The sequence below is a fragment of the Populus nigra genome, chromosome 7 (genome assembly GCF_951802175.1).
Source record: "Populus nigra chromosome 7, ddPopNigr1.1, whole genome shotgun sequence".
Lineage (NCBI taxonomy): Eukaryota > Viridiplantae > Streptophyta > Magnoliopsida > Malpighiales > Salicaceae > Populus > Populus nigra.
The window spans coordinates 1,239,516-1,262,611 of record NC_084858.1 but is presented as its reverse complement, the minus strand read 5'-3'; the positions used below and the strand labels follow the sequence as shown (position 1 = coordinate 1,262,611).

The window sequence follows — 23,096 nt, the reverse complement described above, 5'->3', positions numbered from 1 at the left end:
ACTAGCAAGTAACCATTCCAAGAACACATGTTGTCAAACAACATCATGATGGTGACGGCACCATGGTATATAGCTTTATTAAAATCGGTATCATTTTTCAATAATTGCTACCATGTCGACTTTAACAAGTTGGAGAAAATAATTATGGGTATTTTAGTATTTTCAGGCGTAATTAAGCTGTGTAATCAAAAGCAGAGGTTCCCCAATTGACTTATTAATTCAACCCTAAAGAAAAGATAATGCTATTATAAGTCCAAAACTATAAAGAAGGAAAAAACAAATTCAAGAATTCATTGGTGGGATGAGCTGTCCCACTGCATTAGATGCTCTGGGCTCTGGATCGATTCAAATCATAGCTGGTGGAGGAGACATGGAAAATGCTATGTCTTGGGATTAATTAGCAAGTTATTAAATCAATTTCAGTTAATTATCTTTATTTTATTAAATTAGTGTTTTTTCTTAAAAAATAAATAATCTTGAGGTTGGTCTGAATAGGTTACACAATTAACCTATTAAAATCTACTTGGATCGACAGGGTTTTGTATGATTAATGTTTTTTTTTTAATTTTAACTTGATATCTGATCGGGATTGGGTTTCGAGTTATAAATTTTTCGGTTCAACCTGTCATTTCAGGCTAGATTTAACGATTACGATTCAAATACAAAAATATGACCCTACCAGTGGACTTATGCTCCATTTTCTTCGTCCGAAGGTCCCCCAGCCCACCTGCTTCATTTTTGACATCCTCTTCTCAAGTCTTTAACCTAAGCTCTCTCAGGCAAAGACAAGAATCAATCAGAACCCCCACAGACTCTCTTACTTGGGAGGTCCAGGGATCCCTGCAAGATTTTTGAACTCTCTTACTTTTTCTCTTAACTTCAAAGATAGATGAGAGAGAGAGAAAAGAGCTGGGCTTGATCAATCCAACAAGAAATTAATATATTTTTGTATTTTTGCATTTTTGTTTATATATATATATATATATATATAACAATAAAAATAAAAGATAAAAATAAAAGGAGAAACCAGGCCATCAAATTCCTCCACTGCCCCACAAATGGAACTCTCAAATTCGCAAAGCAACAAAGAAAATAATACAACTCAAGAGCCCCACCAATCTCACCACCACCACCGTCACCACCTCCAACAACAACTATCTTTTGATCATGGCAGATCATCATCATCATCAGGAGGAGGAGGAGGAGGAGGACCATCTCATGGTCCTTTCATGGGCTCCATCTCCATCCAAGCTGGCCTCCACCATCACCATAATCTCGGTGCATCGTCAACTCCAACCACAGCTAATACTGGGTCTGTACCTTCACCATCATCTTCACCTCTATCTTCTTCCTCTTCCTCCACTTCCGCATCCACCTCATCCACAACCCCACCACGCCTGGTCGACGCCTCTCTCGCCATCGCCACCAGTTATGACCCTTCTCTCGTAGACTCCACGAAGAAGAAGCAACAAAATCTATCCATTGCTCCAGCTGCCACAAACAGTACTAGTGCAGCCACAACAGCAGCAGTAACACCCGCAAAGCGGTCCACAAAGGACCGACACACAAAAGTAGATGGTCGAGGGAGGAGAATTAGAATGCCAGCAACGTGTGCAGCAAGGGTTTTTCAATTGACAAGAGAACTGGGTCACAAATCTGATGGAGAAACAATTGAGTGGTTGTTACAGCAAGCAGAATCAACAATTATAGCAGCCACTGGGACTGGTACTATTCCAGCAAATTTCTCAACGCTCAATGTTTCTTTAAGGAGCAGTGGCTCCACTCTCTCAGCTCCTCCTTCTAAATCTGCTCCTCATTCTTTCCATAGCGCTCTTGGTTTGTCTCATCATCCTCATTATGAAGAAGGGTTTGCGCACTCAGCCTTTTTAGGGTTCCAGCAGCAGCAGCAGCAGCAGCAGCAGCAGCATCATCATCATCTAATGACAGCAGATCAAATAGCGCAAGCACTGCCAATTGGTGCTGATGTCGGTGGCGGTGGCGGCGAGAGTCGTGGTGGTGGAGAAGAGAATTATATGAGGAAACGCTTTAGAGAAGATTTATTCAAGGAGGATAATCCACAAGAACAAGGAGAAAGTGGTGGTGGTCGCGGTGGTGGTGGTGATGGAGGAGAAGAGCCTCCCATTAAAGCATTTAAAAGTGATTTACAGCTGCCAAAACCACAGCAACAAGAGACAGGATCTTCAGGGTTGCTTAGGCCATCAAATATCTTGCCTACCACTGCCATGTGGGCAATGGCACCAGCTCCGCCGAGCAGTGGTGCTGGCAACACATTTTGGATGCTACCAATGACTGCTGGTGCCGGTGGCGGTCCTCCTTTGGCCACTGCCACATCTGTGGCTTGTCCTAGTTCAGAACCCCAGATTTGGCCTTTCGCTACAGCAACACCAGCAAGTGGAAACCCATTGCAAGCTCCACTACATTTCGTGCCAAGATTTAATTACCCCACTACTAGTCTTGAATTTCAACGTGGAAGAGGGAGTCCTCTACAGTTGGGATCTATGAGTCCTTTACAGTTGGGGTCTATGTTAATGCAGCAGCAGCACCAACAACAGCAACAGCAACAGCAACAACCTTCTCAGTATCTGGGGTTAGGTATGCCAGAGTCTAATTTGGGAATGTTGGCTGCTCTCAATGCATATTCAAGAGGTGATTTGAACATGAATTCCCAGCAAAATAATCCATTGGACCACCACCACCACCAACACCACCACCACCACCACCAGCAGACTCAGGGTACTCCTGATAGTGGAGATGAAGATCCGAATACTTCTCAGTGACAGAATATCACATAACAAGTTGGTTGCTCTTGCTCTTAATTCATCCCTAAATTTTAATTTTTCATTTTAATGATCCATTGGATCAGCAAGAAAGCTAGAGATTTTTGGTTTCATCTTGCAGATTTGGGAGTAGAACTATTATTGCTAAGTACTAATAAGTAGTACCATGGATGTTGATGCTCAAGTCAAGAGTAGAGGAGAGAGTCCTGGCTAATTTCTAGTTTCCATTTTAGTGTGGTTTGTTAATTTTAATTTATGAAAAAAAAATTCTAGATTGATGTCGAGAATTAAGTTAATTAATTTGCATATGTAATTTGTTAGTTTGGTCCTAAGGGGACAAGAAAAGGAATATATAAATATATATATATATATATATATATATATATAGAGAGAGAGAGAGAGAGAGAGAGAGAGTTTGTATAGGAGGATATTAATTTGTTTGTATTTAGTAGTATAAAATTTATTTATTTTGCTTTGTTTTGAATGAGTAAAATTAATGAGAAGCGAAAAGAATTTACAATTGAGATTTGTTTGCTCTCCAAATTTTCACCTTCCCCTTCTTTTTATGTGAAACCCATCTTGGTGGTCGGCTGATCTACTATATCCAAAACGCGGAATCTCATCAAGTTTCTTACAAGAGTAGATAAGATATTGACATGATAAAAACTAATTTATTAATTTTAATTTTTAATTATTGGTTTTATCATATTGAATCTAAATCAAACATAATCAAGCTAATTTTAAAATATATTTTTAATTTTTTTAAAAAATAATTTTTTTAATATAAATAAATAACCCAATAACATATGGTTTATTTAGATTGTGTTTCATAATGAGTTCAAATAAATTTGTTTTATTTTTAGAGTTAAACAAATTTTAAGCACAAATGACATTTCACTAAGACCTGTAACACAGCTAGGCTAAGTTTTTGGAAAATTGAATTTTATTTTTATTTTAAATTAATTTTTTATTATTTTAAAATCATTTTAATATGTTGATTTCAAAAATAAATTTTTTTTAAAAAATAAATTATTTTAATGTATTTCCAAGTAAAAAATACTTTTAAAATTAACTACTAATATAATATTAAACACTACATAAAAGCTACAAATATACGCGTTTTGGTGTTTTTTATTATGGACCCTATCAAAAATACCAAAACTCACCTCACTACAAGCCATTTGGAATTGCAAACGACATTTTAGTTAAATTTAAATTTGTTTTACTTAAAATTAATTTTTTTTATATTTTTGAATTATTTTGATGTCCTGATGTCAAAAATAATTTTTTAAAAATAAAATAAAAATTATTTTAATATATTTTCGAGCAAAAAACACTTTAAAAAATAACCGCTATCATAATATCAAAATTCCTCTTAACATTCCAGTTTTTTTTCGTGTCAATTTTAGGTTGACTTGGAAAACAATGTCTTATGGTTTGTTTCTATCATTCAATACATAACTCCTTTCTTTTAACCTCAAATGGAAAAAAAAAAGTGATAGGAATTAGAAGTTAGAAGATAATAGAATACAAAACTTGAAGCAATGCATTTATCAAATAACCCTGTTCATTTGCTAGAAAATAATTTTTTTGAAAAGTAATTTTTTTAAAAAATAAATTTCTGAAAAGTGAATTATTTTTCAATATTTGATAGTGTTATAGAAAATAAGTTGAAAAATATTTTCTAGTGTTTAGTTATGTTATGAAAAATGAGCTGAAAAATAGTTTATTAATGTTTTTTTTAATTTATTAAAATAACGAGGAACAAATCTTACAAATTAAAAAGTTAAATGAGAATGAAATTGAAAAAAAAATCTAATTTCATAAATTATCTTAAATAAAATAAATAATAATCAAAATAATAGAGATCAAATCTAACAAATAAAAAAAATTGAAAGATGATGAAATTAAAATAATAATAATTACAAATTTCATAAATTATTTCAAATAAAATAAGTAACAATCAAAAGAATGAGGACCAAATTTGATAGATAAAAAATTTCAATTAAAAATATAATAAGAGAAAAGCAAATAACAATAATAAAAATAAGGACCAAAATTAATATAAAAATCAAATTAAATCAAATTTTAAGGGTTGAAATTAAAAAATAGATTCAAACAAAATATATATCAATCAAAAGTTTGATGATCAAATTTGATATAATCAGCAAATAATATGATATTTATAAATTTTTCACAACTTCTGGAAAGTGTTTTCTGTCCAAAATAAAAGGAAAACACTTTACTGGGAATCAAGTTAAATTTTTCTTTAACTGGAAAGTTTTTTCCGTTAACCAACTTTTCTGATGGCAAATAAACATAGAAAAGTTTGAAAAATAATTTCTAGAAAATTACTTCCCGGGCAAACAAACACCTCCTAAATTGAACTCGATACAGATGCGTGAAAGAAACCTAATTATTATTATTACTATTATTAAAGAAAACACTAAATGACATGGCATTTTCCTTTAGAAAACATTGTTCACGTGGACTTATTGTTAAAGATTTTTTTTTCTATTTTGATTTTTAATTTTTTTTAGATGGTTGCATTATTTTAGGACTAAATTAAAAATTTAAAAATAATTAAATAAAAAATAAATTGATGGTCATTTTGAAAGAAAAGCTAGGCATAACTAAGCCTAGAAAGATAGCCTTTACACATGAATTTCTCCTTCCAATTATCATCCACCCTCATTTTTCTTAATAAAACAAGATAATGCATTATTCGTTTGGATAAACAACACGTCATCTTTTTATTTAAATTTTAATTGCCTCCAATGATTAGACAATTAAGATATGAGTTTTTCATCTTGAAAAACCTAAATTTTAACTTTCTTTTCACCTAAAACACCTCAAAAAACCCTACAAATCTCTATAAAATCATTCTCAACCTCAAAAACACTCTTTAATCAGTTTAAAAGATTATAAATTAAACTTAATCAAGACAAAATTCATGAGTCTTAATATATTTTTTTTACATGTTTAAAGGGCTAAACCACCTCCATTAGATTCTCATTTTTAAAATGAACTCGTTGACAATAAAATCAGGCTTTTATATGTTGATCTAACACTCTCTTTCTTCTCTCTTTTTGCCAACAACTTTCTCTCTCATCCCTTAATGTTTAGGGCCTCAATCTTAAAAAAAAAAAACTTAAGTTTAGAACCAAGCCATAAATACCTTAAAAGAATAAGGATCTAATATGCAAATATTTAAAATTTTAAGGGGTCAAATTAAAGTTTTATGCGCCTTTGAACTATGTAAATGGAAAAAAGCTCTATTTTTCAAATGTTAATATTTTATCCTTATTTTTTTAATTTTTATTTTAAAAATAATCTAAAATCCAGTTTTATAAAATTAATCTTTAATTTAACTGCAAAATACTTCATGACAAATTGAATAGGTGAGAGCATGCAAATTAAAATGGATCCAAATACACAAAACCATGCCAAAAAAAACTTGCACGATAAAATTTAAAGAAAATTTTAAGGATCGAAGTACAAAAAGATGAAAATTTAGGTACCTAAACGAAATAACTAGCTATAAATAATGATACAAACAAAAATATGTGAGGATAGATACAAATTGTTTAGTTTTATTTAAACAAAAATATGCTAGGATAAATAGAACATGGATAGTGAATTAAAACACCAAATAGTTTAGTTTTATTTATAATTGTAATTATAATATTAATAGAGAAAAATGTTCGACAAACCAAAGAATTTCATGCTTAATATTGAACTCATATCTAAAGTCTTACTTCTTAAATGGACAAAACTCAACTTTCACCCACTAATTAAGCAAAGAACATTACTGTATAATATAGTCACTAAAACTATATATTAATTTAAAGCAAAGCAAAGCAACACTTTGTTTTGGGTACCCAACCCAAGACTGCTCCACCATTCCCTAGTTTCCGCAAGAAATAGACTACTTTGGGATTAATTTATACATTTTTCTCCTTAATGAAATGATGATTGCCACGCACAAACTACGCGGAAAGAAACAACTTAGAAAAAAATAAAATGAAAAACATGGTAATATAAAATTACATTGAATAGGGACTACACAAGAATATTTATTTAAGTTTTTATTACTAGCTATTTTATTTTCAAGTAATCTATATAAATATAAGTTAAATAATTCTATTTATATTTATATTGGTAGAAACACCATGGATAAACTAAAAAACAATAAAAGAGTTCTTTACCAAATAAAAAAGAGAATGTTAAATCAACTAAAAACACATTGTAAATCTTAAATGATGATTTTTTGGTCTTATTTGAAAGTCTTTTTTATATTTGATTGGTACAAGATTTTAACACTAAAGAAAACAAGGTTTCTGAAATTTTCTGTTAAAATTTCAGCTCAATTCAATTATCAAATAAAAAATCATTTGAAAAGATTAATGAGATAGATATATGGATGTTATGCCCGACCCAGTCTAATAGATTAATCTAGGAATTTTAGGATTTAAAACTTAATTCAAGTTAATTTTTTAGTCAACCAAACAAACAAGATATTAACCAGCTAATATTTTATTAACATGATTAAGTTTTCGATAACTTGGCTAACTTGGTTAAATTTAATTTAAACTTGGTGGGGTCGATATCAAGAGAATTTCTTAAAAACTCAATTCATTTGTTTTTATTTTTTCTAAACGTCTTTTATTGTTATATAAAAACAAAGTAATTTTCATTATTTAAAAAAATATATATATGAAGGGTAGATTATTCATAACCGGAACCGTATCTCTTGTCGGTTTATATATCTATGATCGTGATGAGTATTCCTGATTGATTTGTTTTGGTAATCATGTGATGTGTCGTGCCCCGTCTTGTATTTACAAGACAACCTCGTTGTGCTGAAATTAATTTAAACCCACGCCCTTCACGTGATATCATTGGAGTCCTCTGTGTTTGGTCCGCCAAATTTTGTAAATCTCACTAATTTCTTGACAACGACATTGACAATTCACACTTGGAATTTTTTGTTGGTTTAATTTTCAACACAATCAAATTATTAAAAATTTAGTTAGAGAAAATTAAAATTTTATTTGATTTAATTAATTTAATTAAAAATTCAACTCATGTCAAGTTTTGTATTCAGGATTTTTTAAATTAATCTGTGAGGTCAAGTTTAATAATTATAGTTAATATTATGTTATAATACTTGAAGTTTTTTAGTACAGTACTAGTATTATAACTAGCAATTCTCGTGGATAGAATTTCAAGCTATTTTTTAATGCAAGAAAATAAAACATTAATGTTATAGATGTATTTTAAATTTATTGTGATTTTTTTAATTGGAAAATAAAAATAAATGTTGTTCATACTTGATAAAATAAATTAAAAAATATATAAATTAAAAAATAGTTCATTCTAATTAAATACTAAAATAAAAAGTTAATTTTATTCCTAGTGAAAGAAAAAATTGGCTTTTTATATTATATATTTATTTTTATTTTTATTTTATCCTAAAGCTTAATTACATTTGCTAAAAACAAATAATTTTCATTTCTATAAATACATCATGCAAATATAATTTATTTATATAAAATAATAATAAAAAAAAAACTTCGCTTTTTGCAAATAAATCATTATGCTAGCTTGCTAATTTTTTTTATGCACGTGTTATTAAAAAAATCTCTAAAATCTAGGTGAAGGGTACAAATTAATATTCATTCCCATGATAATGGGGGTAGTATATAATTATATATACTACTCCTGGCGAGTATTTGACGTGGCTGTTCTTAAAATTAGTTGGTTTTTTTTTTCTTACAGGTGTTTTTTATATAATTTTTTTTAATTTTCAAATCATTTTAATATTAATATGTTAATATAAAAAATAAATTTTTATTTTAAAATATTTTAAAATAAAAAATAATATGTTACTGTACCAAACTGGCTATCATTAAAGCCACCGTAAGCGTCGTAGCCACCCGGGTGGCAGCAACAGTGTCGCCACGTCCTGAAGTGACAGCTTGCATGTAAGAAAGGAGAAACGGTGGCTGCTCACACAAAAGCATTTTCCACACGTGGTGGAATGAAGAACCAGTAATTGACGTGGTAATAACCTCCACGCCCTGTAATTAAAAAACAATTTTTAATACTAAAGCGAAAAGTGTAAAAAGACCAAATGTTCAAGTACCAAAGTGAAGTCTTACATGCCAAAATGAAAAAGGGGGTCTGTTTTTTTTTTTTTGTTTAATTTGGTCCTTATTCTCTTAATTTATTTTTTTATTTACATGTCAGCTCATAAATTGCTTAAACAACTAGTAAGTTGCTGCTTAATAAATCCTTGTATCTTTAGGAAACAGAGAAATCAAGCCTTTTAAATTGCTAGCTTCCGAAGTAAACAGGGAAAGATTTCCCTCTCAGTCGTCCCGACCGTTGGTGATTCATTGCTCTATTTATATAGCACAAAGACAAAACAATAGTGTTCTGTCTTAACGGATCTTGCTTTGTAGTCTCTCTAATTCAATCAATGGCAGATATTGGAACAACTCGAATGCCGAATCACCAGAGGAAGAAGATCCTGAATAGAGACCAAGCAAGCCATGCTATGAGCTTCTCCAAGCGAACGAAAACCTTGAAGAAGAAAGCTCACGAGCTTCAGACACTGTGTGATGTCAAGATTTGCATGGTCTGTTTTGGTCCTGACAGCACCGTCCAGACATGGCCAGAGGGTGCTGTGGAGGTCAAGGATGCAATCATGTCCTACAAAGGACTCGGTGATAGAAAGAAATACGAGAGCAGCCTCTTGGGTTATTTGCATGATAAAAAGATGAAGCTTGAAGTCAAGAAACGGAAGGTGATGAAGAAGAAGGTTAATAAAGAGCTCATTGTCAAGTGGTCCGATCATGTTGATGGGTTATCTGATGATGCTTTGAGGGACACAGTTAACACTTTAGAGTCTAGATTGTTTGATTTGAAAGAGAAAATAAAGTTATGCATGCAGAGGGATAAGGTAGAGGCAATTCAAGATCATGTTGATATGGAATTTGAGATGGATGGATCATCCGTTCCTAGCAGTGCTGCTGGTGCAACTGCATGGCCAGCAGAGGTCATGGATACAAACATCAACGTTGTGGAAACTGTTGGTAATAATGACAAGGATGCAGCTTCCACCAGCTTTGAGATGCCACCACTACCAAAAGATTCAAGGGACTGGATGGAGAATTTACGTAACTGGATGGAGAATGATGAAGCCTATCAGCATGGTTTTGAAAATGATGATTGGTTTAATGAGTGGGAAGCATGGGAAGCAAAACAACAATATGATGATTGTCAGCTGTAGTAGTTTTTGGCTTTCTTTTTTAATGTTACGATGTATATAGATTCTATACTACTAATTCTGCAACTCAAAGGTCTACTGAAAATTCACTGCAAACAACAATTGTGAGGGAAAAAAATGTATGTATGATAGTCAATTAATCATGCCTATTTTACAGAGGAGAAATCGGTAATGAAATAAATAAAGAGAGTTTGACAACTCAGTACAAATACTTCAATTATCTACGAAATATTCTTGAATGTGTACTGTTTACAGTTGCAGTCTTTACAATTTCTGAAAATCGAACATCAAAGTTATACAGGAATTAGAGTAATTAATAATGATCCATGAACTGTACATATTTGCCAACCGGAGTCGATAAAAATGCTATAGATATAGTAACAACAGCTTCCTCCTACCCACAAAAGATATAATATGATCCCTCTTAACTATGATGCCACACTAGTCCTCCAGTCATTCAGTTGATTTCTGTAAACGTTGATTTACAATATTTCTGTTCCACAAGAACATCATAAATCGTGTTGAATCGCACCACTATTCGCCATGCTTAAAGGATCTTAAATTTGATAAAATAGAATGAACTTACTGTTGTCACATCATAGAAGAACTGCCACATTGTGGAAGAATTATGCCAGAACTTCTTAGAGTGCCTTATTGTCTCCCATTTGATCTCGAGTATCCAAGGGCAAGAGAGATAAAACCCGCATCCTACAGAAAAAAGCAGCCTACCAAGATAAGCGGAAATGAAGCCAGTTTTTCATCTGAAAAGGATTATAAAATTTGGAAGAAGAGGCCCAAGACCTAAATCCACAGCAAATGGGGAACGAGATGGGAAAAGGAAATACATAACCAAAATCATAAAGACAAGCAGCAAGACAGAAGTCAATCTCTTGTACTACAACCAGTATGTTATGGTGGATCAATATCCATTTGCAGATTTAAATTTCCTGATCTAAAAGAAGCCCATTAAATTTTATCCATCTCTGGCCATGGGAAGAATGATCCCGAAAACACAACTTCAAGGCTAGTGTAATTTCAAAATCAAGCTTGAGCAGAATATTGATAAGCTGAGTGCTTCATCACATTCTAACGAGCAGCACTCCTGAAGCTCCCCTCCATTACAGAGGCTCATTCAGCATTGTTCAAGAAAAAATGAGTTAAGTTTACCAATAAGTCAAGCCCAGCAATTATAGTAGGCTGATGAAAGGACGAGTCCAAGAGTTCAAAATTCTGATAATAACAAATGCTGTCAACATTAATACCCTAGACAATGTAAGCACATCCAAATGCTATTTCTTTTCAGTAGGAAAATAACTCAGCAAAGAGGAATCTTACGATAATGTATCCGCTGCATAAAATATTGGAAGCCTTCCCAATCCCACACCTTTCCATTTTCTTCTTTGTGAAAAAATAAGTTGCTCAGCCCCTGAACCTGTCGCAGCCAAAACAAACTGCAGAATATCTCCGTCACTACAGTAAAAGCTAGCAAAATGGAAGCATGTGCTTTTGAGGAATTGGAAAATTGAGCAGAAAAAAAGGAATAAAACCATGTACCAGAGGAAACAGAATGGCCATAACACCATAGCTCACAAGAGGAGAGAAGAAGAAAATAGCCAAAACACAAGGGCTTCCTGGAAAGACAAGGAAGAAATCACCACCATTAGGCAAAAGAACATTAACCTGCTATGTATAGAGTGTATTACAGGTTCCACGTAGAACCACGTGTGGATTTTATCAAGCCAGTATCACTTAATAACAAGCAGCAGAGGAGCATGGAATCTCAAAGTTAATACAACCTTAAACATTATAATTTTCCTGGTAAAATAATTGGCTAAACACTAAGTGGCATCAACTCCAGTTGAAATAATATATTACCAAAACCAGCAAAAAAGGCCCAGTTAGATTCAAAGAAATCTAGCCTTCTGTCCAGAGCCACTTCAGATAAATTCCATTTGTACCTAAGAAAGTTAAATGCACAATTAGTAATTACCCAGTCAATAATAAGACAACAAATAGCAGATGTACATTCCTCACTTACTCGAAACAGTAGTAAGCATACATCCATGAAAGGAGTACAAAATTGAGTGCCTTTCCTATATGTGGTATAAATCCCGTTGCATAAACCTGCATGTAATTTTCAGGTATGAGAATTAAATAAAAAGCGGAGACACAGAGAAGTGAAGCCTTATTAATTCCAAATCAAACACATATCAGCTGATAAATTGCTTAAACAAAAAATAAGTTGCTGCGAGAAACTTGAATAGGATAAAAATGGAGGTAAAATATTAACAAAAGAAGAAGAAGAAGGATGCCATAGTATCTATCTATTCATATGCAAAGGCATAGTCTACCTCTAGAAAAAAGAAGGTCAAAAGAAGTATAGAATACACTTGCTCTCCAATTCCAATCATAACCCTGCACAAAAAAATATAAAGCAAAAGTGAGCCATGCATGTTCATTGTCGAATAAGATTGTTTATTTGAGGCAAAGAAATGCAAGCAATGAGGAGCAAAGAGTCCATTTTAGAAACAAAATGTTTACAGGTTGGAATCCTACCCTCCTAGACCTGCAGGCTTGTCCTTCAAGGTTGTATTTTCTGTGGTCTTGACCTCATTCTGACTTGAGGGTTCCAGTATATCATGCCCGTTTTTTCCCATTGCCGCAAAACCATACTTAGCAATATCATTGTACCTTGATTAAGAAATTAGTTGAAAACATTTGTGGATAAACTTTGAAAATTTTGTCAGGATATGTACTAAAACACTTGTAATACAATTTTCAAAGTGTATAGTAAATCTGATGCAGACCACATAGGAAGCAAGATTAATGTTTTTCTGTAGACAAGGGTATGTTTGTATTTCCAGATTGTTTAAAGGAAATTCAGATCCAGAAAAACCTCCAAAGCTGTCATGCATCAAAATCATATGATCAAACTTTCTAATTAATTTGATAAGATTTCAACTATTTGTTCATACACTGTTCTTCATTTATATGGGTCGTGCACAGGGCATACAAGAAGATATAGCAAGCAAAGTTAAGGGAGCATGAGAAGTTTAAACTCTACAATAAAATAGAATGGTGAAAAAGAAACATGGATAACAGAAAAAGGCCGTAAATAAAACAAAGAAAGAGGAGAAGAAACTTCAGAGAGAAAGAGATACTGATTGTATAGTGCAAACTAAATCAAGATAACTCTACTTGTATAAGTATGGAAATTGCAAATTCCACTCTAAACTAATGCATCTTAAGATAGCCTTGGTATTGTAATTGACAAGCCACAGAAGCATAATGTAATCTAGTACCTAAAAAACACAGATACTCATAACCTTATAAAGAAGATGGTGCCAAAAAAACCCCATCCAACTCACAGACACCATAAACTGGCCAAACCAATCAAGGAAATATTAATTAAGTACAGAACGCATCAACAGAATAGGCATATAGAATGAGATAACAATACCAAATTGTGCTCAGAACGAAGCTAAATATGTACAGCGGATAGAACCAGAACACCTGCACATAGTGAGTGGATAAGGAAATTAACCTTGGTAACAATTAATAGATATCTGACAAGAACATATTTGTGCACTAACACACACATGCAAATCCGCACATGCACGTATGTAAATTTGTTCACTCTGCGCCTATAATTCAAGAAACCATTGATTCTACTAGCATAAGAATGGTGGTGAAGGATAAAATGACCATATTGTTTAATCATATCGACTATAAATAGAATCCTAAAGGTCGAGATTGCAAATGGCTCTGAACCATGCTGTTTTACAAGACATGTAACAAAACCATATAAATTAACCCAATTCCTTAATTAATGAAAAACTATCCATGCATCCCAGAAACAACAGCAAGAGGATATTTTAAGGAAGTTGCAAATGCGAGAAAGCCTGGAGCTATGAAGATGACAAGCACAGAAAACTTACATAAAAGAGTTGTACGAGTCCAAGGCGCAAAGACGAGTAAAGTTTTGAAACACTGTCAAACGAGCACGGTCCTTGAGAAGAAACTTCTGAGCATTGATTAGGTAATATCCACAGTAATGTTGGGATGACCACTGATTTTAAAACAAGTATGCTGCAGGGAAATGAAGACTCAAATATTCATATAAATAACTAATGATGAACTGTTTTCAGCCTTTCTTAATTCAATAAACCAATAGAACGTGAATTTTGCATGCTTCATCAGGTTCTTGACTCTTTCTCTAAAACTGACTAATACCCAGATAACAGCACAGCCTATAAACAATCCAGAAACCATCAAAAACATTATATATGCAAAGAGAGAGTCAGTTTTACCTTCCTAAGAAAATAAAACCATTCAAAAGAAAACACTGCCCAGTTCGAACCAACAGCATTCTTGACCTGCCACCACAAGATTAAAAAAAAAGAAAAGGAAAAATATAAACTTGATTCCTTGATTTATTTAGGGGAGGGGGGAGCGAAGAACCTGGAGCAGAGAAAAACAACTCTGTGAAGACAGCAAGCTTCCCTGAAACCTTCAAGCCATAGTAACAATCCTTGCTTTAATTTTGGTCTCAATATGCCTATCAAGCGCTTCGTCGTTTCCATTCAATTCAATTGAGGAGAGGGAGAGAGAGGGGGGGGGGGGGGGGTAACAGGGACGATGGAAACAGAGGGACATGAAAAGACAATGACATTGGCTTGACTATATTACCTTAATTAACTCATGACTTTGCTTACGTGACAAGCTTGTATTGGTTCCTAACTATCCATCTTCATTCTTCTGAGAGCAGAAAGATTATTTCATTTTTTTCAAAAATATTTTTTATTATATTTTTGAATTATTTAGATGAATATTAAAAGTAAATTTTAAAAAATAAAAATAAAAATATTATTTTTATATATTTTTAAATAAAAAAATACTTTAAGAAACAGTCACTATTATAATATTAAACACTAGATTAAAATAATATCATTTTAAATTTAAAAAAAAAAATTAAAAAAAAAATTAAAAAACAATGAATTAATTTATATTACTCATGATCCAAACATCGAATCATGTTGACTCTCATTAAAAGCTTCTCAATTTGTAATTCTTAAGCAAGTTGTTTTCGAAAATAACTTTGTATTTGAGAACTATTGTTATTCTTAATTTTTTTATTTAAATTGAGTTGTGTATATTAATTAATAATTATTTATTAAAATTGATATAATTTTTATTTTTCTAAATTATATAAGAAAACATCATCTTTGATTTTCAATTAATATATTTGACTCAAAAGTAATGAGTGGTGAATATTTTTAAAATAATAAAGATATTTTCCATGCTTGAATTTAAAAAAAAACAAAAATATATATTTTAATTAATTTATTGATGTTAAACCGGTGCAAGGGGGTAAGGTGCCTAGAAATAAGAAAGCGAGTTTTTAAATACAATGAGTTTTTAAACTATTAAATAAAATAAAATATTGATATATCATTATTCGAAACTACATAATTATTTTTGTATTTAAAATTTCTACTTTAGTGAATGATCTAGATATTGTTGGTTGTTTTTTAGTTTATCATAAAATCAAGTTCATACCTAAAAATAAAAGTGAGCAAAAAAACTAAAAAGCTGATTAAATCGAGAAAAAAAACTGAATTGAAAAAAAATTGATTAAAATTTAAAAAAAACCAGCCAGTTCGGTTCGGTTTTATAAGCAAAAAATTGAAAAACCGAACCGAAATAAAAAAAACTGAGCCAAACCAGTTTGAACTGGTTGCTCTAAAAATCAAACTGAAACCAATCGATTTGATCTAGTTTTGATTTTTTAAAAAATATTTAATTTAATTACTTTTTTAATAAAAGCCAAATCAAATCGAAGATGATCAACCCTACCCAGAAACACCACATAACCTCCTCCTGTACTTTGTTTGTCATCTTATGTGTTTGTCCAATCTGCATCGGAAAATGCTTGGAACTGTGTTGTTGTAGAAGGAAAAAGAAAAGGCATTGGTTAACTGTTTCTTTAAAATACCTTAAAACTCTTTTACAACTCTGTCAATGTGCAGTGGTAGGATTACACATATATTGGCATACCTTAAAATTTCTAATGCAGAAAAAAACAATAATAAAAAAATTAAAATTAAAATTGATAAAAAAAAACCAAAAAAATTGTAAAAGAAATTCAATTTGAAAAACGTTCTCAAATCAAAAAATTAATGATTAAGTTTGACATATGAAAAAAAATTTAAGGGGATGAAACTAAAAAAAAATCAATTTAAAAAATTATTTGAAATAAAAAAATAAAGATAAAAAAAAACAAGAAATAAATTTGAAAGGAAAAAAAAACAAATTAAAAGGTTTCTTTGAAAATTTAAAGGACCAGCATGAAAATCAAGATATGAAAGGAAAAAAGAGCGTCGGCTCCAAACCAAAGATTAAACAAACACATACATCATTCAATCATGAAGGCACCACCAAGATGAAGCCAATACCATCTTAAAAGGCGGTGTTTAACCATTAAATTACATTATTCACATCATCCAAAGCATAGTTTCAATGTTCACTCATTGCCTTAATATTTATATTTATTAAATTGACAACTAGAACATCAAAATTATAAATAAATCAAAATAAAAAGATAAAACACCCATGAACTCAAGCTTATTCATTTTTTAATTTCAATTGCAAAAAAGTTATTTTATTGTTCCAAAACAAATAAAAAGTCTAAAAAGCTCGAGTGTTTTTTTTTTTTTTAGGGTATAAGTGTAATGTTATTGTGCAAATAATATTGAAAAGATAGAAAAGCTAACATTTTTTTTTGCTTTTAAAGAAAATAAAATCATTTCACTGTATAAAAAAAATATTAACAAATTTATCCCAACTAATTTTGCAATGGCCAATGAATCTTCTAGAAAGGATGAATTTACCCCCAGTTGCAAGTTTTGCTGAATTTTTAAGAAGGAAAAAAAGTTCATTTTACTATTCCAATAATCATTAAAAAGTTTCTTTTGTTATATTATTTTACTGATGCATTTAAAGTTTTTGTTAATTTTATAGAACTAATAGCACGTCAAATCAAAATTATTATCCTTTTAATAATTTGATGCTAAAGTTATCATGATAAAATAAGCAGTAAGCAGTAAGCAGTAAGCAGTAGTGGTGGTAGGCTTTATCATTTGAACTTTTGAAGTTTTCCAAAGGACAATGTGTTTTGAAGCACGTGGTTATCACCGTAAATAGTTCATTTTCCGACAAGGAGTGTATCTGACAAAACAGCAGAAAGCCAAGAGAATCAATTACAGCATATCCATCTTCTTCCCTGCTGCCTCATCTCTCTCTTTCTCTCTTCGCTCAGTCCCACACTCAATAGAGATGTCTCTGCGACTTCACTTGCCGAACTTCCAACAATGCTCCTCTCCTCTCTCTTCCTCCCTTTCTCTCCCTCCATGTTTTCATGTCCCTTGCTCTCAAAGACGATGGCCACATGCCACTTGGAGCAGCAGCATTGCTTGCCGCTTGCCCCAGCAGCAGCAATCTGTTGCTGTTATTGAGAAAAACGAGACTAGTACTAGTGTACTGTCTGAAAGAAAAGTGATTCGTTTCGGTTTGCCTAGCAAAGGACGCATGGCTGCCGATACTCTCGATCTCCTCAAGGTAATGTTACTGCATTCTACATCAGTGCATGGTAATGTCTGTCTCTTTCAATTTTCTGTTTTGTCCCCACATATATAAATGAAGTCTGTCTTGATTATTGTTGGGTTTAGGATTGTCAGTTGTTGGTGAACCAAGTCAACCCTCGACAATACGTTGCAGAAATTCCTCAGGTTTCTAATCTCTCTCGAGATGTTAATTTGATATATACTATATACGATAAACAGGCATTTGTAATAGTTTTTTGTTTGCATTATTACTACTGCAACTACTCTTGACTCTTGTACAGCTTTCCAACTTGGAAGTGTGGTTTCAACGACCCAAAGACATTGTAAGAAAGTTGTTGTCAGGAGATCTGGACCTTGGAATTGTGGGTTTTGATACTTTCAGTGAATATGGACTGGTAAGCAGAATTAAGGACTAACTATAGTGTACTGTGGATGTTATTTGTCTATCTTTTTTTTACTTGGGATTTATGTCTATTCATTGATGTCTATGAGATCCAAGCTGGAGAAGTTACACACCCCTTTTGTGTATTATTAAAACATACAAAGGATATTACTCATTGGATCTTTTAGTAAGTAATTAATGTTCATTTATTAGAACTCATTGAATCTTCTTCTCCCCTTTTTAGTTTCAAACTCATAGAGACAACTGATTTTATGTGTTTTTGAAATGTTGGCATTGAGATTCAGTGTAGGAAACCGTTGGCACATGTTCTTGTTCGATTCTTAAAGCATTTCCATCTTTAGAAGTAAGGTTAAAATGCAATAGATGCATGTTTAAACTGGTGATACATTATCTCCCTTCCCTTCGTTTTTCCTTTCCTAAATTGTGAATAGCTGGAACATGGTAAATGCTGTTAATGTTGCTAATGGTCGAATTTCAATTATCAAGGTTTCTTGAGTGTTGCTGTTGTTAATGATGATTTCTAATTGAACAAATCTCAACTACATAAAGGGTTCCCTACAATACTAAGACAACTGAATTCTTGTACCTTGCAAAATACTCGGTATACACAGCCTTTAGGCCATAAACTCTTACTGCAAAGCTAAATTCCCAAGCTTAGGATCGAGCATTGGTTATTTTATTCTTTACCTGGTGAATTCAACCGTTGTTTCTCTGTTTTAATATGAAAAAGTATATGGTTGGAGAAATGAAAATCATTTGGTTGCATCATTTCCTTTCCAAGCTTGTTTCTGTTTCTTTCTATCACAATTAAAAAGTGCATTTACATTGGAAACTTATTATTCAATCTAAAACTCCTTGTCAGGGAAATGAAGATCTTATCATTGTTCATGATGCTCTTGGATACGGGGACTGCCGTTTATCCCTTGCAGTAAATTTTCCCTTTTTCTACTTGAAGTCAACCTCAACCTTTGAAGATGATTTGCACATAGTTTCACCGTCCATAACATTTCATTTTTTTTCCTTTCAGATTCCTAATCATGGGATATTTGAAAGTATAAATTCACTGAGGGAGCTATCACAAATGCCTCAATGGACAGCTTCGAAACCTCTACGAATAGCTACTGGATTCACTCACGTATGATAACTTTATTATAACACACCCTGATGGATGCTTTCTGGGAACATTTTCTCTTGCATTTGCCCTTGGTGAACCATTTGAATTTAATTCTCTTTTGCCTTTATGTACAGCTTGGTCCTAAATTTATGAAGGATAATGGGTTCGTGAATGTGGCATTTTCAACTGCTGATGGAGCACTGGAAGCTGCTCCTGCGGTGAGAATCGATTCTTTAACATAAGTGAATCACTTTTTTCCTTATCTAATATTGTTTTGAATGACTTGATATTTCAGGTAAGCCTGAATGAAAAGCCAATAGAATGTTGCCAGTAACTAAGCTTATTTATACAGTTATTGTATGTCATATATTTACTACCATTACATATTGAAGATTTAGCTTCATGACACCGGCCCTTTCTCTGCTTCTTTTTTCGTTGGACTTCTTTTCTTTTGCGTTTACGGGACAACTATTTTGAATTTATAATGAACATAATCTTTTCACCGATTAGAAAGTGCCCCAGCCCCTTTTTTGTTAGGTTTCTTTTCTTTTGCTTAGTTTTTATCCTTGTCTATTTTGATTCTTTTTAGAGGACTTAACTATTTGGTGTTTTATAATAAACTTTATCTTTGCACAGATTAGAAAGAGAATTTCGAAAGTCCAACTTTCTTTCTAGTCTGGTGCATTGATGCAAAGAGAAACAGGGAAGAATCCTGTTTTTTTCTTGGCCCACCGAAGTTCTTGCCTCGTGAATGAGGTTCTTGGAAGATAGTTTTGATTTATTTCACCACAACTCAGCAGGCTGCAGTAGACATACAGTTTTATGTGGTCCTCCAGTACATTATTTCATGTTTATCAATCTTCTTTTTTCCTGCAGAAACAAATTACGAGACATGCTCAACTTTTCTTTTATAAGACATTGTCTTTCCGTTTGATTTTTCTCATTAAACTATTAACAAATCAGTAAATAACTTTACTGACCATGAAAATCAATTGACCTGTGATTTCAGTGCAGTGAGAATATTTCATTTCAATTTTCAACATTTAGACATTGTCATGGTTAATGTTTTAGTCCTGGTGGTTTAGTCAGGAAAAAAGGAGTTGATAAGGTCAAGATTTCAGTTCTTAATCTAGAGAAGATTACATGACTTGATCCTGTTGAGCTGCACTTCTCCAGCTGTGTCTCTTGCTTCTTGGTTTAAGGGTTTCTTATCTTGGATGATGATGCTCTGTATCCCCACGTTTACATGGAGATTACATGTCTTTCTCCCTTCCCCGTCTTCTCTTTATCCTCTTTTTTCTTCAAAATGGTGCATCACAGTATTTATTTGTTTCTCATTGGATTATTTGCATGAGTCAAAAGTTAAAGATCTGACCTTGTTGACATGCTATGAATATTCAGTGACTAGCATGTTAATTTCCATCCAACTTTTCACGTTTTGACATCCTCTTGGTTAGAGATATTTTAAGCCAGGTGGGGCTGCAATGAGGTCAAGGGTTCTTAATCTGGAAAATTTTAATTATCATTAACAATAGTCTTAATGAGCTGCACTTCTGCTCTATTCACCTGCGACTTCCACCTCTTGAGCAATGATAATTATGTGAATTTTATAGTCAGGCCATACACATGTATCTACTGAGACTATCGCTTTTCTATTATTGTAGATGGGGATAGCTGATGCTATTTTGGACCTTGTGAGCAGTGGAACAACACTGAAAGAAAACAACTTGAAAGAAATTGAAGGTGGAGTTTTGTTGGAGAGCCAGGTATGCGGTCAAGGTGCATTGATTGTAGCTCAGTAGAGGGTTTCTCTTTTCTTTTCTTTTCTTCATTTTTGTTTATAACCTGTTTAAATAACTGGTTTTACGTTCTGCCTTTAATACATTTTGTCTTACCTTAAAATTCATACATTCTTCAGGCCGTTCTTGTTGCTAGGAGAAAATCATTGGTCGAACAAAAGGACGTGAGGTGCAGAACAAAAGAGATTCTAGAAAGGTTTGAGGCTCATTTGAGGGCGGTTGATCAGTTCACGGTGTGGTTATCATCTTTCTCAATCTTCACTCTCCCACCATATTCTCTTTCCTGTTCAGGTTCTGTTGTTTTAACACTTTCTCATCTCATGGCAGGTGACTGCACACATGAGAGGAAGTAGTGCAGAGGAAGTGGCTGGACGAGTGTGCAGCCAACCATCTCTGTCCGGATTGGAGGTGAGGTTTGAGACAGAAGCAAAGTTTCTCGAGCCCTCTGTCTTTAGTTTAAGATCCGATTAATGACTAGCATATCCGGTATTTTTGCTTGACGAAACTCACACTACCAAAACGGGAAAAATCAAAGACCAAAGCCTCATGAGGCCGAGAATGCTGAGATGCTAACCACCTATCTACCCCCTCAGGTTTTTCAACTTGGAAGCTCATGTGTATTCTTTTTATTACAGGGACCTACTATAAGTCCAGTTTTCTGCAAACGTAATGGAAAGGTTACGCCTGATTACTATGCTATAGTGATATGTGTTCCAAAGAAAGCATTATACAAGTCTGTGCAGCAGCTGAGAGAGGTGAGTTGTCTTACCATAATAGACTAATAGAAGCAGGATGCCGTGATACACAAACTGGATCCATATTCAATGCTGAGAAGAGTGCACTTGATATTCTGTTTATTCTTACTCTCACTGTTAGTTGTCGTAAATCTAATCAGGAGGGGTTTGGGTCGGCGGAGTGGTAATCTTTGGTCTCATTGAACACTACATCCCTCAGTCTCAAGATAACTTATATATCAATGATGGCTCTGCATAATTTAACTTGGCAATCCAGACACGACAAACTTTTAGTTTGGTGTGGACATGACAGGTCTCCAGAACCCTTCTATATTGGCTTGAATTCTATTATGTGTATGTGACAATGTCGTAATATCACTCTGTGAACTCTACATCATTACCTCTGATGCATGCATGTAAACCATGGCTAGATTTATTATCTGAATCCCATCCTATCAGGAATGGGTTAACATGGCTTCTTGTACATATTTTGATGTAGATTGGAGGCAGCGGTGTTTTAGTTTCTCCTTTAACTTACATTTTTGAGGAAGTCACGCCAAGATGGAAGGAGCTTCTTTTAAAACTGGGGTTGTAATTTAGGGTTCTACCACTTCCTTGCAAATTTGAGCAGCTCTCAAGGTCGGAAAGCTTTGTCAAGTTTAATGAATGAACAGGAAGGGGAAGAAAACATGTCATCAAGGCTCTGGTGACTAATGAATTTGTTGACAGTCTGATTCTTTAATGTTCTTTCACGTCATGTTTTGTCTTGAATTTAATCGAAATCATTAAATTAAAATTGAATAAAGATGATTTAATATTATAACAAAAACTAAAAATAAGTATTCATTTCACTTTTTATCTAGATATGGATTATTGTGGATTGAAGTAGTGTAATGATGAAATTATCTTGTTATATATTTTTCATTAAAAAAATAATTAAGGATAAAATGATCTGTTTGGGTTTTTTTGGGTTACAATATAGTTATTGATTTGTCTTTCAAGACATAAAATTTTAACCTTTGGATTGAGAGCTTCTTTTGTCTTTTTTTTTTTTTATAAAAAATAGTGAAGATAGAATCATATCCTTGAAGGGAGAGAAAATATGCATGTGTTGAGGGGCTTTTCCGTCCTTTTCTTTTATTGAAACAATTTAAAAATGAAATTACCCTTGGGTTTCAACAAAAACAAGGCTGCATGTAGGGGTGTTTTCATCGTTTCCATATGGTTTTATTGTAAATATCATGTTGGGTCAAGAGTAATTGAGTATTTATATGTATATAAATTATTATTTATATTAAAAAATGGTTAACGCGTACTAAACATGTACCTGCG

General features: G+C 32.8%; 4 protein-coding genes across 6 annotated transcripts; 3 read left to right on the top strand and 1 right to left on the bottom strand.

Annotated features, from left to right (window-relative positions):
• The first annotated feature begins 765 nt into the window (after nt 1-765).
• LOC133699184 (transcription factor TCP8-like) lies at nt 766-3,143 on the top strand. Its single transcript, XM_062122339.1, has 2 exons — nt 766-2,816; nt 2,920-3,143. The coding sequence occupies exon 1, from the start codon at nt 1,059-1,061 to the stop codon at nt 2,796-2,798; it is 1,740 nt and encodes a 579-aa protein (XP_061978323.1). The 5' UTR covers nt 766-1,058; the 3' UTR covers nt 2,799-2,816; nt 2,920-3,143.
• Nucleotides 3,144-8,994: 5,851 nt separating this feature from the next.
• LOC133699186 (agamous-like MADS-box protein AGL75) lies at nt 8,995-10,498 on the top strand. The gene has a single exon (XM_062122342.1). It carries the CDS (start codon nt 9,283-9,285, stop codon nt 10,093-10,095), a length of 813 nt encoding a protein of 270 aa, XP_061978326.1. The 5' UTR covers nt 8,995-9,282; the 3' UTR covers nt 10,096-10,498.
• On the bottom strand, nt 10,283-14,727 carry LOC133699185 (protein EI24 homolog). 2 transcript variants are annotated; one of them, XR_009843245.1, is made up of 12 exons: nt 14,554-14,726; nt 14,403-14,468; nt 14,031-14,181; nt 13,553-13,605; nt 12,649-12,783; nt 12,444-12,507; nt 12,131-12,216; nt 11,968-12,050; nt 11,647-11,723; nt 11,428-11,543; nt 10,679-10,800; nt 10,283-10,585 (listed from the first exon to the last, which is right to left on the bottom strand). XR_009843245.1 is itself a non-coding variant. In XM_062122341.1 (11 exons), the coding sequence occupies exons 1-11, from the start codon at nt 14,673-14,675 to the stop codon at nt 10,734-10,736; spliced, it is 1,020 nt and encodes a 339-aa protein (XP_061978325.1). In that variant the 5' UTR covers nt 14,676-14,727; the 3' UTR covers nt 10,283-10,733. The 2 variants fall into 2 exon arrangements, 1 of the variants encoding a protein (XP_061978325.1); XM_062122341.1 differs by having other exon boundaries at nt 10,283-10,800; nt 14,554-14,727.
• A 2,496-nt stretch (nt 14,728-17,223) lies between these two features.
• On the top strand, nt 17,224-22,626 carry LOC133698770 (ATP phosphoribosyltransferase 2, chloroplastic-like). Of its 2 annotated transcripts, XR_009843194.1 has the most exons (12): nt 17,224-17,709; nt 17,820-17,879; nt 17,996-18,109; nt 18,980-19,045; nt 19,145-19,252; nt 19,366-19,449; nt 20,896-20,997; nt 21,150-21,263; nt 21,358-21,438; nt 21,666-21,785; nt 21,926-22,077; nt 22,264-22,626. XR_009843194.1 is itself a non-coding variant. In XM_062121820.1 (11 exons), the coding sequence occupies exons 1-11, from the start codon at nt 17,428-17,430 to the stop codon at nt 22,357-22,359; spliced, it is 1,227 nt and encodes a 408-aa protein (XP_061977804.1). In that variant the 5' UTR covers nt 17,224-17,427; the 3' UTR covers nt 22,360-22,626. The 2 variants fall into 2 exon arrangements, 1 of the variants encoding a protein (XP_061977804.1); XM_062121820.1 differs by lacking the exon at nt 21,926-22,077.
• The last annotated feature ends 470 nt before the right edge of the window (nt 22,627-23,096 follow it).

What these genes read in the sequence shown, in the direction of transcription:
- LOC133699184 (XM_062122339.1), top strand. Translation starts at nt 1,059, where the DNA reads ATGGAACTCTCAAATTCGCAAAGCAACAAAGAAAATAATACAACTCAA.
- LOC133699186 (XM_062122342.1), top strand. Translation starts at nt 9,283, where the DNA reads ATGGCAGATATTGGAACAACTCGAATGCCGAATCACCAGAGGAAGAAG.
- LOC133699185 (XM_062122341.1), bottom strand. Translation starts at nt 14,675, where the DNA reads ATGGAAACGACGAAGCGCTTGATAGGCATATTGAGACCAAAATTAAAG. An exon ending in GTTGTTTTTCTCTGCTCCAG is followed by an intron (nt 14,469 to 14,553) that starts GTTCTTCGCTCC and finishes TTGTGGTGGCAG; the next exon opens with GTCAAGAATGCTGTTGGTTC. An exon ending in TATGCAGCGGATACATTATC is followed by an intron (nt 10,801 to 11,427) that starts GTAAGATTCCTC and finishes TTTTTTCTGTAG; the next exon opens with GATGCGGGTTTTATCTCTCT.
- LOC133698770 (XM_062121820.1), top strand. Translation starts at nt 17,428, where the DNA reads ATGTCTCTGCGACTTCACTTGCCGAACTTCCAACAATGCTCCTCTCCT. An exon ending in ATACTCTCGATCTCCTCAAG is followed by an intron (nt 17,710 to 17,819) that starts GTAATGTTACTG and finishes TGTTGGGTTTAG; the next exon opens with GATTGTCAGTTGTTGGTGAA. An exon ending in CTGTGCAGCAGCTGAGAGAG is followed by an intron (nt 21,786 to 22,263) that starts GTGAGTTGTCTT and finishes ATTTTGATGTAG; the next exon opens with ATTGGAGGCAGCGGTGTTTT.